The sequence below is a fragment of the Dasypus novemcinctus genome, chromosome 3, assembly GCF_030445035.2.
Source record: "Dasypus novemcinctus isolate mDasNov1 chromosome 3, mDasNov1.1.hap2, whole genome shotgun sequence".
Classification (NCBI taxonomy): domain Eukaryota; kingdom Metazoa; phylum Chordata; class Mammalia; order Cingulata; family Dasypodidae; genus Dasypus; species Dasypus novemcinctus.
Genome location: NC_080675.1, coordinates 130,104,216 through 130,124,209, shown reverse-complemented (window position 1 = coordinate 130,124,209; position 19,994 = coordinate 130,104,216). Strand labels below are relative to the sequence as shown.

Sequence of the window (19,994 nt, the reverse complement as noted above, 5' to 3'; positions counted from 1 at the left end):
TAGTCTTCCATTGTATGGATATACCATACTTTGTTTATCTGGTCATTAGTTGATGGACATTTAGAATGTTTTTACTTTAGAGACTATTGTGAATATTGCTATTAGGAATATTTGCGTACAAGTTTTTGTGTGGACATGTGTTTTCATTTCTTTTGGGTATATAGCTAGGATTGAAATTGCTGGGTATATGGTAACTCTTTTGAGGTACTGCCAGACTGTTTTTCAAATTAGCTGGGCTAATATTCCTACCACTAGTGTATGAAGATTCTAATTTTTCCAAGTCTTTGCCAGTACTTGTCTCTTTTTAATTATAGTCATCATAGTGGGTGTGAAGTGGTATCTTATTGTGATTTGTTATAATTTTTTTTAAACCTTATGTTGGGATGCCTAATTCAGAAATCCAAATGATTGTTATTGGACCTAACAGAGTTCTGTTTATTATATCCTTAGACCATAGATGTGGTTAGCCTTTATTCTCCTATTAAGCTTTGTTTCACTGGTGTCAGCCATCAAGATGAAACTTCATGCATTTCTATTGTAAAATATGAACAAAAATAAGGCTCTCCAACCATATCTGAATATTAAAAAGATGTTGAAGTTACCTAGTAAAGTGATTAGCATTTTTGTTTTAAGATTCTTAAACCACTGAAATTCTTGAAATTAGTATATAGCCTTCATCATTTCAGTTTTATCTTTTTGAAATAAAAACATGTACAACTTTATTGTACAGAAAGAACTGTTGAGAAATATTTATAAAGGTATGGATAATTAACTTTGTTATTGAACCATTAATATTTTGTGTATAATTGGGTGATACTGAAGGAATATTGATTTGAAAGGTATAAAGGTAAACAGTGGATGCATGAATCACATAGATTAGTTAGGACTCTTACAGTAGTTGTGAATAATTTAATAAGGATCTGAGATAAGGTAGTTATGTGGTATTGCATCATGTTTAAAAACAAAGGCTCTGGAATCAATATGCTCAGTTTCAAACCTGGTGCTGACCCTTACCAGGTCTCTGTCTTTGGTAGATTACTATGCCTGACTCTGTCCTCTATAAAAAGTTAGTAATTATAGCACCTACCTCTTTTAGTTGATGAGTTATGCAAAATTATTAGCCTGGCACAGAGTAAGTATTCAATAAATCGTTACTATTATAAAATACTTGACGTACTGAATGTTTTAAGGAAGAAGAGAGTCAGAGATGACTAGAATTTAAGTTTTAGAGTCAGGGGAAATGTCATCATAAGAAAGATCATTCAGAAGTTGATTTTTGAGAGGAAGCACATGATTTCAGTTTTGTGTAGGGCAGTTTTCATGTACCAATGCAACATATAGTTGTACATAAAGAGCGGTTAGACCAGAGCCTCAGGAGAGAAGTAGGTCTAAGGCATGTTACTTGTTCCTATCCTATGCAGGTAAAATACTTAAATTTAAAATTACACGAGCTCTCAAAAGTATATATATGCTTTGTTAATTAACTGACAAAACAGTAGTTGCATAGTTGCGTTATTTTTAAAGCCTTCACATTTCTCTTTATAATTTTATCGTCCCTGAATATTAATAAGACACTGGATTGTAAGCTCCATTAGAACACAGACTGTGCATTTGTTCAGCAAGTAGTACTGTGTGTGTTAAAACAGCGTCAATAAATATATATTGAATGAATGAATGCCATATCCTTGTTTTGCAGATGAGCCAGAGGAACCAGATAGATTGTGACTTGCCCAAGTTAGTTAGTAGAGTCAAGATTAGGTTGTAGGTCTCTTGACTCCTAGCTTTTAGAAGATGGTATGAGAAGTAGCAATTTGTAAAGCACAAATACTTTTATAAATGGGCATGATTTAGACATTTTCTAGCCTGCTATTTTCTAATGTATGATTTCAGTTATATCAGGTTTTATAACAAAAATGGGAAGTGACTGTCATGACAATATGCAAATCAACAGTTATTACATGGGAAAATAGTTATTGAAATTGTGTATGTTTTTTCATACAAGATAAAAAAAACTTTTACATTATTTGCTTTTTTTCATAGGGGCATTACTTTTGTGTGCCTTAATTGTGATTTCCAAACTGATGTTTCTGGCTTAGATAATATGGCTACACATTTAAGTCACCGCGAAACTCATATTTGCAAAGTTGTCTTAGATAATGGTACGTATGTATAATTGGGTTACTTTGCATTGCTGATATTTATTCCAATTTTTTGGTGAGCCACAATATGGGCTCTTTACTGAGTCATTATTCTTGCTTATCATATTTCATGTGCTGTTTTAAATGTGAAACTTTTCTTCTAATTTCAGTTTCTGTTTGTATCCCAACTTCTGAACATCTTTCTGAGTAAGTGTAATTTTATTCAGTGCATTTTATTTTGATGGATTATAGCACCTTTGTATTTTTGATGTATCATTAATAGAAATGAAAAATATTAAATTTTTTTTTTTAAAGCTGGTTGTTGAAATAGTTTCCTGCTCTGTGGAGCTCATGACCTGGTGCATGACAAGTTGGAATTTCCTAAGTTCAAAGTTCTGAGATGTTTCCTTACACAGTTAAGCAGCCAAGTTCATGACATTAGCTCTCATTATTCAGCTCTTTTCAGCTTTCAGATGGTACTGGATTCTTATTCCACCTTATCTTTGTGTCAGGTTGACATATCTGAATATATGTTTTTTCTCATTTGGTTCTCTCCAAAAATCACTTTTGTTGCTATGATCTTTTCTTACTCTGCTTAAAGTAATTTGTGTTTTTCTCTGTTGTATTTGCCTTCAGAATAATACATTCCAAATGATATGGTTGGTTTGTCTCTTTGTCAGTTTTGTCTGCTTTCTTAATTTCTTACACGTCTTAAGTTTTTTTAGGTCAGATGCTTGTCTTTCCTTATTTGTTTTCTGTCATTGTGCTATTTTTCTTATTTTTCAGATGCAGAAGCAGCCCAGAGATTTCAAAAAATTTCCAGGGTACACCTGGACAGTGTCCCCCTTCGATGGACACAACTGATGCCTGTTCTCTCTTTCCAAGGAATGTGAATAATTTGACTGTAGGACCTGCTCTATGTTGTGGCCTCAAGAAGTCAGATCTTGGGGAGACTTCCTTCCTTCATTGCTGGCCTCCTATAAAGCTGATGCTGATTTGGCCAGAAGTGGCATCAAGGCCCACCAAATTGAGCACAACTTCTCGCTAGAGGATTTGGCTCTTGATCTTAAGCTTATTGGTCAGTTCTGGCCAAGAGAAGCCCATGAAAGCAATGCTTCAATATTCAAGTTGAAGCTTAATTATTTTGGCTGCTGTTCTTTAATCTTCTAGCATGAATGCAGACCAAGAAATATAAAAGCTCTGGTTGTTAGGAAACCATGGTTACTTTCATGTCCTTGGAACAACAGGTCTCTAAAATTATGTTCCAAAATTCCACTTATTTTTACTATCATTTAAAATATATTATCCAGTATTAACTATAATTTTTCAACAATACTAATATTCATATTTTTTATTTCTTAAAAATTTAATTTAATTTTGATAGACTGGTTTTATGTTCTGCAAATTTTTTGATGTCTATACTATTTATGTCTACTTTTATACCCTTTCTTTTTGAACTGTTGTTTAGTGTTTTTTGTTTTGTTAAAGAATCCAAGAGATTCCATTGACTTTTCTACAGATTTCATATAGCTGCCTGTTTGTAGTGTCTTAATTTGGCAGTTATTCAGACCATTAGACATTATTATATCCTCTGTCTTTCTCAGGACCATCATTATTAATATTATCTTAATGATTGCATTCTTAGATGTAAATAATTAGGAGACCTCTTCTTGCAGACATTAAAACAAATTTTAAAGTTACTCATTTAATAAATGATGCCTACTTAGCCACTAATGTAGTTCTTTTGGGTAAAGGTAACCTATTAGAAAGAAACATGGGGATCAGGAATGCACTTGTTTCTGCATACATATATATATACACACACACATATATATGTATGTATTTTTTATTTGTTGTTTATATTGGTTAGTTTGTAGATCTACTAAGCAGTTTTGATGCTATTACTAATTTTAATAAAAATTTTGTTGTTAAAATGCCTCAGGGAATTATTTGCTAATGATTAATTTCATATAAAAGCCATAGATTTTATCATATAAATTGGAACATTGTTTTAATTGTGACATGGAAGCCTAATTACTTGCATTGCAGACTGAGAGCTATAGTTACCTAATGCATCTTGCATTTTTTCCTCAGCATAATTAAAACTCAACTTGTATACTATACAGATTTCTCAAATTTTAAAAACTAGCAAAATCCTCTTTGTGATCTTAATAGCTATAAAGGTAAGCAGGCTCTGAAGTTCAGTCATAAGTGCTATTTTATGCTAAAATCAGAACATCTTCAGTTACATTTGTAAAGAGTTGGAAAGTCAGTTTAAATGAGTACTAATTATGTAATGTGCTCCTACAATTAATAATCAAAAAGGTTGAATTCAATATTTTTAAAAAATTTTGCTGTGGTAGCATATATATAACATAAATTTTGCCCTTTTAACCATTTGTAAGTATTCAGTTCAGTAGCATTAAGTGACTCCATTAATTTTAAATTTCCAAACTAATTTATACTTTCAATGAATGATTTTCCAAAATTTCCAAGTTTGTTTGTTCGTAGTAGACTTGGTAACATACTAGCTTTTATTTCCTAGTTTGTCTATAGGAAGTTTTATAATCTACCTTCCTTCTACCCATTTTTTTTTTTTTTAAACTTTTGTCCAGAAGCAATTCATTTCTATTTTCAACATAAGTTCTCTTTTCATTTACAGATATTTGTTCTGCCTTGGTCGTAAAAAATAATGATAAACTATATTCTTGCTATAGTATTATAGGTGTACTCCCTTGTTAGTCTTCCATGGATTCTATTTTTTATAGTATTTATCAAGTTCATATTCTTAAAGTACAAACCCTTTAAGGTCTGTGACCTGTAACTTCATTTTTTAAAGTTGGTTTTTGTTTTTGTTTTTAGATTTATTTTCATTTATTTCTCTCCCCTTCCCCCTTGTTGTCTGTTCTCTGTGCCCATTTGCTGTGTGTTCTTCTGTGTCCGCTTACATTCTTGTCTTGCCACACTGGTAAACTGACACTTTTTTTTGTTGCATCATCTTGCTGCATCAGTTCTCCATGTGTGTGACACCACTCCTGGGTGGGCTGTGCTTTTTTCGCTTGGGGTGGCTCTCCTTGCAGGGCGCATTTCTTGTGCATGGGGTACCCCTACACGAGGGACACCCCTGGGTGGCATGACACTCCTTGCACACCGCAGAAATGCACATGGGCCAGCTTACCACACAGGAGGCCCTGGATACTGAACCCTGGAGCTTCTATATGGTAGGCGGACACTCTTATCCTTTGAGCCACAGCTACTTCCCTTAAAATTGGTTTAAATAAAACAATTAAGGTAGTCAGTACAGTATGCTTTTTATAGGGAGTTAGTTGAATTTTAATTTGGTGCTAATGAATTTTAGCTTGACATTCTGATCCTTCCTTATCATAAAACTATTCAAAATAGTTTATTCACCTAATTCAGAAATAGGCATTTCATGCATATGTGGTTTTGGTTGCTGCTGAATAAAAAATGTGATTGACTCAGTTCAAAAAGCCCATCACCATTATTAGAAAAATGACCTCTAAAGTACAGAGACTTGGATTCTTCCCCTGTTTTGTCATATTTTGGCAAAAACTTCCCTCTTTGGGCCTCATTTATTTGTACAGCTAATATTTACTGAGCATCTACTTTGTGTTTGACACTGTTCTAGGTGCTAGAAGAATGGAATGAAACCTCTACCATAATGGAGCTTATGTTTTGTGATGGGAGACAATAAAAAGTAAAATAAGTAAAATGTATAGTGTTGGGTCATCAAAAATGTGGAGAAAATAAATTAGGGAAGGGAGATTAGGTGACTGGGAGGTTGGTATTTTAAATTTAGTGGTCAGGTAAGGCCTCACTGAGAGATGACATTTGATTGAAGACCTGAAGGTTGTATGGACATGAGCCACTTGCATATATATAAGAAGCACATTCCAGAGAAAAGGAACAGCAAGCACAAAAACTCTGAAGTAGGAACATACCTGGTCAAGCAACATCAGTGAGACTGGTGTAGCTGCAGTGAGTGAGCAAGAAGGAGAGTATTAGGAGATGGAGCCTGTGAATTGATGTGAGCCGTGTGTTGTAAACTGGGATTTGTAGACCATTGTAAGGAATTTGACTTTTTCTCTGTGATAGGAAGCTTTCAGAGAATTTTGAATAGAGCAATATTTTATACTTCAATAAAAAGCAAAAATAAACAAGAAATCTTAAATGCGAAACAGTGTTTTAACAGGATTACTCTAATTGCTGGCCTGAGAATAATCTGTAGATGACCAAGGGCAGAATCAGGGAGCTCAGTTTTATTGTAATAATCCAGGAGAGAGATGATAGGGGCTTAGCCTAGGATCATAGCAGTAAAGGTAATAAATGGAAAGAAGAAAATGACATTAACTGGCATGGAGAAGACTATAGGAGGAGCATATCTGGGAGAGAAGAAGAGGACTTTGGTTTGGGACATGTTTTATTTTAATACCTGTTAGATATCCAGGTGGAGCTGTCTTAGACATTCATTTGTATGAGTTTAGGGGAGAGTTCTAGGCTGTCAATAATATTTATTTAATGTTTTAAATGAATACAAGTGAAAATGGGGAAATCTGAATAAGATCAATGCGTTGTATTGCTATCCTGGTTGGGATATTTATTATAGTTTTATAAGATCTTATCATTGGGATATACTAGTTAAAGCATACTTAAGATCTCTCTATTATTTCTTACAATTGTACATGAATCTCCAGTTAATCTCAAAATTTAAAAATTCAGTTAAAAAATCATGGGACTGTATGAGATCGTCTGAGTCTATAGTAAGGATAGAGAAAAGGCAATAATATCCCCCGTCTGAGTTCTGGGGCATTACGACAGTAAGAGATTAGGGAGATGAGAAGTGATGGGCAATGAAGATTGAGAAGGATGTAGTGATGTAGGGGGAAGATAGGGGAGTGACAGTGTTCTTTTAGCCTCATTTGCCTTATTTGTAAGTTGTGGATACTAATTTGTTCTAGAGCCCTGGGATTCTGTTAATCAAGTTTGGTTATATTTAAACATCATAATTTACTCTTATGAGAAAATGAATTCTAGTGCCACATATCATTAGCCCCAATAGCAGAATCAGGGACTCTTTTAACCTTGAAAATTAAATTTCCCCATTACTTCTTGGTACGTTTAACTCAAAGCATGTACTCTTGTAAAAGTAATTTTCTCACTTTTCTATTAAAAAGGTATCTTTGTTGGGGACAGATGTGACTCAAGCAGTTGAGCTTCTGCTTCCCACATGGGAGGTCCTGGGTTTGGTTCCTGGTACCCCCTGGAAAAACAAAAACAAAGAAGCAAAACAAACAAAGAAACCAACTCGGGGAAGCCATTGTTGCTCAGTGGTTGAGCACCAGCTTTCCATATACAAAATCACAGGTTCAGTCCCTCACTCCTGGCCCCTCAAAAAGTTAATTAATTAATTAATTAATTTAAAAAGGTATTTATGTCAATGTTTCTTAAACTCTGTACTAGAGAATAATATCCATAATTTATAAATATTCTGTCAAAAATAAGGTACCATGATCAAATAAGTTTAGGAAGTACAGATTAAAGTTAGATTCTTTAATAAGGAATTAATTAAATGTGGTTTGTGAATCTCTGAGGCTTATTTGACCTTGAAATTTTTTCCCTTCAATACTTAGTAACTTCTTGATATTAATCTCCAAGGAGTAGAAGAGAATGCTGATCTAGATTAATTGTTCTTTAGATTTTCTGAATTGCGAAATAAAAAGTAGGATCATTTTAGTCTTTTACAAATAGTATCAGAGTACTTTTTCCTAAATGATAATACCTTATACTTGACCAAACTATGTTCAGCCCATTTCTCTGATTTTGAGGTCCTTCTGCAACCTCACTCCTGTTCCTTTGGTATTTGACTACCTGGAAAAGTTTACTGTTATTACAAATTTGGAGAGGCTGCTGTGCATCTCCTTTTCCATATCATTTATTGAAATATAGGACCCTACTGTTTTTAATCCTCTAAAATTATCTGTTTTATCTTTACCACTGTGACGCATAGTGCTGTAAAAGGAGTGCAATTTTGGAAAAAAAAAGCAGTCGTCGGTTTCGATCCTAGTTTTGTATTTAACTAGCTCTGTAGCCTTGAGTAAATTACTTAACCTTGCTGAGTCTCCAGTTTCCTCATCAGTGAAAGATATGTAATAATAATTTTCTTTCAGGGTTGCTGTCAGGATTAGAGATAATATATATAAACTATTTCACACTGGCTTGACAGAAAGTAGGCACTCAGTAAATGCAAGCTATTGTTGCTATTGCTGCGTCAGCTGCTGCTGCTGCTGCTGCTGTTACTACTACTACTGTTACTTCCACTCCTGCTGCTGCTCCAGCTGTTTATTGTTGACTGCTATTACTACTATTACTGCTGCTACTACTGATGAGAGGAGACCCTGGAAACTGCATATCAGTGGAATCTTCTCATCATTGAGAGTTTTAGTGGCACTCCATCTGCACTGTGGTTATTTGTAATTTTGGCTTTTTTCACAGGTCTTGCAATACCTTCCTCCAAACTGCTGGGGAGATGGCATCTTATCACAATGCCTGAATTGCATCTCATATGGTTCTCTAATGTCAAAAATGAATACTTTTGGCTTTTCCTGTCTAAAAACTATGAAACAACAGTGCCTTGTTGAAGACTAGTACAGAATCCTTTCTGCTTAGTAGGAAAACATTCCTTTTGAGCTTACAGAATCCCTTTTTTAAAAGGAAACACTTTTATTAATTACCAGACATTTATTTCCAGAAATCTTGACCATATATCTGGTCTTAGTAATTTTATGAAAATATGTAATAGTACCAAGTAGCAATAGTAAAGTGACTTTTTGTTTTGTAGGACCTTGAAATGATTTTAAAAATACCTCCTTTTCTCAGACGTTAGGGGTATTGTTTGTAACTTGGATAGATTCATTATAGTATAGAATAGAAGTAAAGTTTTCAAGTTTTGAAAGGTTCATTGTCTTGATAAAAAGTTAGAAATAATAGTAGATAATTTCCTTCTAGCAAATCTTCAGAGTCTAAGAATCCTTGGTAAATCAAGCTTGGAAAACTAAACTATGTAATCCGTTGTTTGTTCTATTAATTGAATAAGATATCCTAAAGACCATGATTTGAAATGATTTTCAAAGTTGATTTTCTTCTCTCATTAACTTCCACATTTCTCCTAAACAAGGTAAATGGAAGGAGTATTGACTAGATTCAGAATATCAGAGTTCGGGACCCAGATGTTTTACTTACTAGCTTTGTTGTCAGGTAACCTCAGTTTCTTCATCTGTGAAATGGCATTGAAAATAATCTTTACAGGATTGTTTTGAATATTTAAAGGATGTTAAGTGTATTTTATAGATACGAATTTGCATATATTATACTTTATTAAATTCCCCTGATTAAAAAGACACCAGGAAAAAATGAAAACAGAAGGTTGACTTTCCTTGAAACTATTAATAAGTTTCTTCCTCTTATTTCAGAATGGCTAAGAGGTGCTGAGTTTATACTTAGCACTTATAGTAGTAGCCTATATTCATAGTATAATACAGTAATCCTTCCATATATTCATTGACACTGAACACTGATTCCCTACCTTTTTTTGTGCAAGACAATCAGTTGCTGAAAATGGAAACATGAAGGCATGGTTCATGCCACCAGGGTAATTACAGGATAAGAGAGTCAGAAGTGTAGACCCTGAATCTGCATCTTCACAAAGCCAGTCAGCTGACTGCATGTTGAATTAAACTACTAATACCATATATGTATTGCATATATGATTTTTATAAAATGCTATACCAGAAGAGAATTCAGACATTTTCCCAAAGAGACGTATCACATCGTTATATCACTTTCAACTACACCAGTGTTGTTTATTATCTTTCCTAAATGCAAGTAGTAAATAAGCCTTTAGGAGCAGAATGGCATCCTCTTCCCAGAAGTCTTAAGTTTTCAGATATTACTTCTGTTAAAAACTTGTTTATTTCCATTGCATCTACAACCACTGAATAATATGTAAAGGGACTATTCCATTATTTTCCTGTGAAAATCTGAACTTTGAGAAATTATTGGCTCTGGTCATAATCTGAGTTACAGAGTCTCGAGTGTCCAAAATGATCATGTGTCTTCATTTCATGTATTTGATTACATAGGCACAAACAAAAAGCAAACCAATTTTATCTATGATATACACTGAGTTCATTTGGACTTGTTTCATTCTCTAAATTTTTAAAATGTGACTGGAATGAGAGACTATTGGGAGATTGTGCCCTTTGATTCCCTCATCCTACCACAGGCATTATTTATTCAAACCAAATTTTTAGCAACTGTAAAATATTTTTTCCTTTTCAAAGTAGATGCAATATATGTGCCCCTGCAAGTCAGTGGCAAGGTGCTGTGCTTCAGGATATGGTGGTTTCTAGTACTTTGGACTTTGCCTTTGCAGGGAAGAATGAGGATCCAATGAAATGGAAAGATAAATTTCAGTGGAGTCCTTCATTTAGGAAAAAATGCCAACCTCTACTAGCGATTTGGAGGTTATTACTACTATTTTCCTACTCTCTTGATCCTGAGAATAGTTGCCTGTAAATTACAAAGTAAGTGTCCAGGGCTTAGATAATACTGCCAGCAAAATAATAAAATATGGTTGTAATCTGGCTTTAAAATCTTCTGCCTACGTTGATGATCTTATTTTCTGCTTATTTTTACATGCAAATATTTTATATGTTTCTCTTCATTCGTCTCTTGCGTTTACTTAGTTATTTCCTCTCTCTAGAATGATTTTCTGCTCTTATCATTCTAAACTCTAGATGACCAAATCATGGCCAGGTGTTCAGAAGTGGGTGGGTCATTTCTTAACAGGAGTAGACCAGCAATAAATTAATGTCTAATGTACTGTGTTTAAGGGTGGGGAGAAATATAGCAGAAAAACTTCTAAACAGTGGAAATATTAGGTGGTAAAAGGCTTTAAGAGCCTATATGGTACACTTGCAAGCAAATTCTGGGTGGGAAAATTGATTCCAGGCTCTATCACATGACAGTATTAATAGCTAACATACACTGAGTACATAAAATGTCTCAGATACTCTTGTAAGTGTTTTATATTAATTAACTCATTTAATTCCTAAAGACTTATGAGGTATCCACTTTTCTTATTCTGATTTTATGAATGAGATAGCTTGAAATACGGGTAAGTAATGTGCCCAAGGTTGAGGTGGTAAATGCAGAGCCTCAATTTAAATTCTGGCATCTTGTCTTCAAGGACTAAACTACCAAGTACTACACTCTATGGCTTCTGTGGGTTATAATAATGGTTCCCAGTGTACTTCCTGCCTTGTTTATAATTGGTCTAGGAAATGGATGGGACTGAGCTCCAATTTGTGTTTCCTCAGTGAAGATAGGCAGCAACTGACAAGTTGTACCATGGGGATCATATGATCTAGCCTCCCAGTCTTAAAACTATAATTCTTTTATGTAGGAGCATTAAAACATTTAGGCAAAGAAAGGCATAAATTGGCCCTTGAATAAGATTAATTTAGCAGTGATGCTAGTGTATTTTAGAGTGGAAAATGTCAGAGGAAGAGAGATCAGTTAAGCTTTCCGTAATGTAAGATCATAAGGGAACCTGATAAATAGGAGAGGAATTGGCTCTGAGGCAGTGCAGTGGAAATTAGAAGTAGAACCCATACTTATAGGCCTCTGATTTTCTCATCTACAATTGCAGGCAGTTGGGTAATATAATCTTTTAGGACGCAAGTCTTTAATATACTGTGTTGTTTCTGAATTGGCAATTATTGCCTGATCTAAAAACAGTAGTAAGAAAAATGGAGGGGTCATGGTCTGAAATAGAAAAGATGATTTTGGAGTTAATCTATGTACATATCATTCCAACAATAGTTGGAATTGTGGTTAAAGATGAGGTATACAAAAGTGAGTAGTTCTTAGTGGTAGATAATTCCATATGAATGTTCTGCAAGCACCACAGTGAATTCATACCCCCCCCCCTTCCTCCTTTCTCCCTCCTCCGAATTCCCTGTCTTGATTAATGGCATTACTATTCTCCTGTTACTCAAGGCACACATTTTGGGTGGGGTCATCTTTGCTCTCCCTTTTTTACCCGTGTGTGGTTGATGCTTATATCATGTTGGTTTTACCTTTCTTCTCTCTCTCTCTTTTTTTTTTTTAAAGATTTATGTATTTATCTGTCCTCTGCCCCCTCTCCCATCATTATCTGTGCTCACTGTCTGATCTCTGTGCCTGCTTGTTGTGCGCTTATCTTCTTTTTAGGAGGTATTGGAAACCGAACTTGGGCCCTCCCATAGGAGAGGGAGGCACTCAATGGCTTAAACCACCTATGCTTCCGCTTGTTGTGTCTCTCATTGTGTCTCTTTGTAGCTTCATCTCATTGTGGCAGCTTGCTGCACCTGTTCTTCACATTAGCTCACTGCTTGCTCATCTTATTTAGGAGATACTGGAAACGGAACCTAGGACCTCGCATGTGGTAGGTGGGTGCCCAGTAGCTTGAGCCACATCTGCTTCCTGCCTTTCTTATCTCTTGAAACTTCCTCTTCTCCATTGATACTGTTGCTTCTTTAGTTAAGAAAATCATTAACTGTCTCTTAACTGAAGTCCCTGACTAGAGCTTAGCCTCTTCCAATACTGCCACTTTCTCTTTCTAATGCACAGATGTAATGATACTTTGCTATTATCCTCAGGATAGACTTCTTAGCAACAATACCTTAGCATGGCAGCAAGGCCTTGCCTGAAGTGGCACTTGCTATATCTTCAGTTTCATGTTCCACTACCCTCCCTTATGTCCCACATTCCAGTATTTGTTACTACTCTGTATTCCCTGAATTGTCATCCTGTTTCATACTTCTTTGCTTTTGATTTGCCTTCAGTCCCCTTACCCTGCTTTACTGAATCCTGCTCTTCCTTCAAAACCAGATTCACTGTAGTATTTTCACTATGCCTCTTTGTCTCTTTACCTTTCAGAATGGCACATTCCTTTGTATAGCCATTGCATCTTATACATACATGTCTCTATTCTAACATTTTTCACAATTCTGTAAATATTCACTCGTTAGGGTTCTTTGACAATGAAATTCTTGAAGGGAGGTGCTGTGTCTTTTTTTTTTTTTTAACTTTGGACTGCAATGCTTGCACAGTACCTGACAAATGTCCAACCTGGTAAATGTTTAGCTTAGGTACCCTTTTCCACACATAGTATCTATTTATATCCCTCAGAACAAACTATCAGAAATGGTGCACTTGATGTTTTACAGTTATTTCTTAATGTGATGATGATTATCTTAAATTTAATCCTGAATGTCTTAGTTGAAGTTCTTGAAAACCGGTTGAGTTTACTACAGGTTTGCCATATAGCCACTTTTCAACTTGTGTAGTATGCTTACAGATGTTCTTAAATTGATGGTTACAGTTTAAAAAGAAACATTTAAACTCTTTGATAAACTTCGGCTTTTAAATATTATTGGAGAGAAATAATGTGGCCTAATTAATTTGAGCATTTTTCCCCCATATAGCTCTTCCCCTGCTCCCGTAAGTTTATAGTGTGAATGAAACCCCAAACACACACTGATGTAACTGAGCCAATATATTCATTTCATGTGTAGTTTTGGATTTGGCCATGCAGTCTTCCCCAGAATGCAAGTAGGGCTATTTATTTCATTTTAGACCTTTTAGAGGGAAAGAATTTTCCACTAGAAATGTATCAGAAAGATCTATCTCAGCAGGTTTCTATAGAGAAGAAAAATTACTTATTTGCAATTCTTGATCTCTAAAGGTTTGTGGTTGAAATAGCTCACCAGTCAGTACTTTTGTTTCCTTTGCATTGAAATCTTAAATAGTGTTTGTTTTAAATGCTATAATATATTTTCTATAAAAAACTATTGCAGCATTCACAGGTGAAAAGTATAATTACATAATAGCAGGTCATTTGCTCAGAACTTTGAGCTTAGCAAATTTCACTCTTTCACCAAACAATTGAATATTTCAAATGATGACTATTTCAGCAGGTGTCTTTAATGAGTAAGAATTACAGGTAAGAAATTTTCTTTTCCAAAAATGTTAATGATGTAGTAGTAGTCGTATTACAATTTGTTCATCTTAAAGTATGCTTTTGTAGTTATGAAATTTAGTGAACATTTTAGTGATGAATCTGTTACTCAATGAAATTTTATATAGTATGGTTTTCTAATTTTATAAGAATTGTTTTTCTAAATGTTTTCTTTCCCTTGAAGAGAATACCAGTATGGTAAAAAGCCACATAATAAGATTGGGATCACTGGCTTCTTAATTCTAGGTTTTTCAGTAACTTACTACGTTCTCTCCTACCAGTTTCTTAGTCAGTGTAATGAAAAGTAATAAAACCCACTGGTACCAGCCTCTATTGCAGAGGTATTAAGAGACTGATGTGTTAAAATGCTCAGTTTTCCCAACTGAAATGCCTGCAATAATAGTTACACATACTTAATGGCTTTCATTTTCATTGCTACATAGAATTAATTTATTAGAATAGTAACATGTGAAAATTGTAATTTTTCTGTGGAAAGAATATACAAATTTATTTTAAAACTTAGTCCAAAAAATTCATGGAAGTGCATAACAAAAATAGTAAATCGTAAATTAAACCATGGACTATAGTTAATAGTGTGCTTTCATCAAAATAATAAAAGTACCACATCCATGCAAAGTGTTAATAATAGGGTGGTATAGGGGAATTCTGTATTTTATGTATGATTGTTCTGTAAACCCACAACTTGTCTTAATTGAATATAAAATAAAAATTTTAAAAACTTCATTACTCCAATATCTATCTTTTTTCCCTTCAGACTAATTTTTCATACATGTTCTTATTACGATACATATAATTCTTAAAACTATTTTACCATATAAGTGATTAAAACAGTGATGTTGCACTATGCCTTTGATAATTATCTCATTATATAAATATCGTTTTTCATGATTAAATACTTTAACCCCCCAAATGGTTGATATTTGGAGTGTTTTGTCAAATTTTTATTTACATTTTTTCTTTTCAATTTGTTAAGTAAATTAGCTGTAAATAATTGTAATATCTTAACAATATATAGGTCTACAGAAAGACATTATATTTAGGTGTTTTGAATTTCAGTTGTAATAACATATAGATAAGTAATTTTATACAATTAAATTATTAATATTTAATAAAATGTTAGCATTTATAGACTTAATCTTTTAAATGTGCCATTAGAAAATGGATAAAGAAAATGGAGTGTTTTTTGCTAAATCCATTTTTACAGACTAACCACAAGAGTAGCTTTTAGGATGATTGACCTTTATGTCCTATCAGATGGTTTCACTTTTTTCCTGAAATTTAAATCAATCTACTCATTGCTTATGTTAAAACATTATTCCTTAGGTATAGCTATTAAGCCTTTGCAAATTTTTATTTTTATTTTTTTTAAATTTTATTAGAGAAACTGGATTTATAGAACTATCAGGCATAAAATACAGGATTCCCATATACCACCCTATTATTAACACCTTGCATGGGTGTGGTACATTTGTTATAGTACAGTTTTATAACTCTACTATTAACTATTGTCCTTGACTTAACTTAGCACTGTGTTGTGCAGTTCCACGGATATTTTTTTAGTTTTTATTCTAGTGTATAAAGCTTTGACTCACTTAGCAGGCACCCTACTTATACAGATTAAGATTGAGCTTAATATATAATATTAACAAGTAAGATTTAGTCACTAGCACTTTCTATGACAAAGAGCTAGCTTTTATATTAAAAATGATTATTTTACAAGTTTCTCTAGATGACACGTACCTGTTAAACCTACAGTATATGTTTTAATACAAAAAGTAATTTATTTATATTGTTAGTTATTAACAATAGTTATTGTTAGTTATCAATTTGTTAGCTTATTGCTTCAAAATAAATTTTGATTGGTAATTTTTACAAATCAAGAAGTTAAATTTTAGTTAATATTTGAGCTATCCTTATGAAGGTTTTAAGAGGATATAGCCTTCAGAATTCAAAATTACTTCTGTGATATTACTACCTCTAGGGTAAGTTAATTGTAATGTTTATTGAAGCGGCATTATCATACTGAATTTCACAATAGGTAAAATGTTTATCTTCTCACTTTTTAAGTCCTATCGTAGTAAATACTGATATACATAAATAATCATATAACCTAGTTTTTAAATAAATTATTGTTCTGAAACTGTTTTAATAATGTGTCTTATTTTAAATTGTATTTGGCAAAGAAAACATGTCTTAAGTGCTCTTGTTTAGAGAAAAAGGGCATACATGAAAATTTCAAATCAGTATTTATTTCATACATTTTATTAAATCTGTTTATTCTCATGAGTTTTATTTTTACATTTGCTACATATAAAAAGAAGGTATAAAATGTACATTAGTTTAGATTAACATCATAAGTCAGCAAAAAAGAACTGTTTCTTATTTTACCATTTTAGTATAAAATAAAATACTCAATACTTATTTTGTTTTTAAGATTAAAAGATGAAGCTACTCCTGGGGAAAAAGAACCTGTGTCTGAGGTAAATTTTTTTGTTGTTTAAAGGTTTATACTTTTGAAAGTATTGTTAGGTGTGATTTTTTAAAACATTTTAATTTCAGTATGCATACATTATAACAATTATTAGCATGTCACCAGGAAGGAAAAATTGAGATTTTGATTAGATATAAAAATATCTAACCCTAGTAAAATTGTAAGATTTTTCTGTTTTGACAGACATATATTTTACTTGCCTGTTTTTCAGTTCAACTAGTAATGGAGATAAATTTAAGATTTTAAATTTCTGAAATCAGTAAAACCTCAGTCATTTAGCACAATGAAAAATTAATCTTTTCAAATTTAATTTTCTGAAGCAAACTCATAAGATTTTAAGTAATTTTAAAAATAGAAGTATTTTGAATATATATTAAATATGTTTCCACTATCTTAAACAGGAACCCTGACTATAAAATTCAGGATTATCATATAAATATTATGCTACAAGACAGTATAATAGATGATCATAGACACAGTTCTGCTCAAGTACTTGCTTTCTTGATTTCAATTTATTTTGCTGTTACTTGATTTTTTTTCCTTCTCTCGGAGTACAATGAAGTGAGGCAATTTAGCATTACTTTAGCCTTTGAACAGCATTTTATCTTGTACAGTGAATAAACAAAACCTAGGCAAAAGTAGCATTCTTTTCCCAAGTGGCTTTCCTTACACCATAGAAAGGTTTTTGTTGTTGTTTGAAAGTTAACTACAATTATTAATAATTTCTTTAATAGATACAGGTTTCTCTGATGATCTGTTTCTTCTTGAATATGTTTTGGTAGTTCGTGGTTTTTAAGGAATTGGAACATCTCACCTAAATTGTTGAATTTATGTGTACAGAGTTATCGTCATTTTAATGTCTGTAGGTTTGCAGTGATATCCCCTTTTATTTCTCATATTCGTAATTTGTGTGTTCTCTTTTTCTTTTGCCACATATTTAACTTTTACACATTATAAAGATAATACATTTTTACCATCTTTGCTTTAGACAGTGATCTTATAGAACAATTAAAAATTTTAAATGAATTTTCAGTTCACCTTTAGTTTTACCATTTCCAATGCTATTCATTTCTTTCTTTCTTTATGTAGCTCTTCATTTCTGTCTGATATCACGTTAATTTTGCTTGAAGAACTAGTTCGACATATATGTTACAAAACTATTTATTGGTAATGAATTCTTCTAGGTTTTGTTTTTAAAAAATCCTTATTTTTCAATTTTAAAATATATGTTTTAATGGGTATGAATTCTGGGTAGACAGGTTTTTTTCTTTCAACAATTAAAGTCATTTATGGTCTTCTGGCTTGCATATTTTCTGAAGAGATGTACTGTAATTCTTATCTTTGATTTTGAATAGTAATGTGTCATTTTTCTTTGGATGCTTTCAAGATTTTATCTTTATCTTTAGCTGCCAGCAATTTGAACATGATGCATCCAATTCTGATTTGTTTATTTATATATTTATCTTTTTATGTATTTATTTACTTTGGGCATTTATCCTGACTGGTATTCTCTATTTCTACTTCTGGGATTACAATCTCACATATTTAAGACCATGCCTCTGTTTTTGGATGCTTTTTTCTGTTTTTATTTCTCCCTTACTCTTTTTTTTTTTTTTTCTTTGTGTTTCAATTTGGGCACTTCCTGTTGGCCTCTCTTCGATTTTACTGATTCATTTTTCAGATGTGTCATGTCTAATGATGAGCCCATCAAGGGCATTTTTTCCATCTCTTTCATTGTGGGTTTTATTTCTAGCATTTACACTGATTCTTTTTCAGTTCCCATTCTCTTCATGCATGATCCCTTTTCCATCAGCACATTTAACATATTAATCATCATAATTTAAAATTTTCTGATAGTTCCAATATGTCATATCTGAATCTGGTTCTTTTGATTGTTTTGTGTCCTTACAGTACAGTATTTTTTTCTTGCTTTTCTGTGTGCCATATAATGTTTGTTTAAAAGCCAGACATTTTGTGTGGAACTGAAGTAACTAGTTTTTAAACCTGAAAATAGGCACACCTTTTCTTATGTTGTGCCAATAGTATGAGGTTTGGGTCCATCTAGTCAGGAGATTACCTGAGTTTTGGTTTTCGTTTTGTCATTATTATTACCCTCTATGTCCCTAGAGAGCATATTCCTATTCCTTTAGCATTTCATTGTGCATAGGGTAGGAATTGGATTATCAGAGGGTTTTTCTCGGTATTCTTTTTCCACCCTCAGCTTTAGACTTTCCTTTTGAGATTAAGCCCCAGAGAGACTCTCTGTCTACATTCTTACTTACCTTTTTCCCAGCAATGCTACTTGTTATTTGGAATTTGCTAGCCCAGTGGTGGGTGATGGGGAATAGGATGATATTTGCTATTGTCTGGTTTAGCCTCAGTCTTAAGCAGGCTCCTTGGTGGTAGCATTTTTTTTTCTTCCATCCCCCAGCCACAGTCATCTCTGTGCCCCAAATGCCACAGGGTTTGCTTCTCTTACTTCCAAATATGTAAAGGTAAAGGCATGGACATGAAGAAAATTTCTGAATCCCTAACTTCATAATCTCCTTCACTGAATCTTTCTGATGCATGTTTACTTGACTAGAATAAATCTTGGAAATCTTATTTTCCTTTAATTGCCTCATGCCGTATGTGTCAAGTGAAACCAGCATTTTCCTATAGTAAACAATTTTAAATTAGTTTTTTGTTTAAAAAAAAAAGTTTATGCTAAAAATTTAGTAGGCCATGAGCAGAGTTAAAGAAAGTCACAATGAAGCCACACTGAATGGAAGGCCAAATAGAACACATTTGATCATATTTGAAAGAATATATGTGAAAGGAATAGTACCTTGAATAGAACCAGGTGTTTCTTTTATGTACACATGTGATATGGTATATAGCTGAATTGATCTTAAATTTTTGAGCTGCTGCAATATAGTAGAACCAGTGTTGTCATGCCCCATTAATATTTTCCTGACATTCTTTTAAATTCATATATAACTTCTCATTTCCTCTTTGAAACTTAATTCCTTTTCATATACTAGACTACATTGTATCTGATATTCATAATGTATAGTGGCTTCTAAAACAGCCTGTATTCTGCTACTACATCTGTACTATACATTGTAACATTCTACTATTTTAGTTTTCCTGCTAACAGTATATATATCATGACTCTTCCCTTCTAGTCTGATGGGTAGTGTAGTTTAATTATAGCTAAATGAAGGGTTAGAGAGAGGAAGTAGGTACAAATGCTGTAGCAATTTGATATGGTTATGAATTC

General features: G+C 33.1%; 1 protein-coding gene across 4 annotated transcripts in view; it reads left to right on the top strand.

The window, feature by feature from the left end:
• Window positions 1-19,994, top strand: part of ZNF280D (zinc finger protein 280D) — a 123,919-nt gene that overhangs the window by 82,393 nt on the left and 21,532 nt on the right. For 2 of the 4 annotated variants that reach the window (XM_058294247.2, XM_058294250.2), the window contains exons 18-20: window positions 2,041-2,159; window positions 2,309-2,345; window positions 16,676-16,721. In XM_058294247.2, the coding sequence (XP_058150230.1) occupies window positions 2,041-2,159; window positions 2,309-2,345; window positions 16,676-16,721 (202 nt within the window). Of the gene's footprint in view, window positions 1-2,040; window positions 2,160-2,308; window positions 2,346-2,924; window positions 4,073-16,675; window positions 16,722-19,994 lie in introns of those variants that run through there. The other 2 variants (XM_012528962.4, XM_012528958.4) reach the window with 1 other exon arrangement.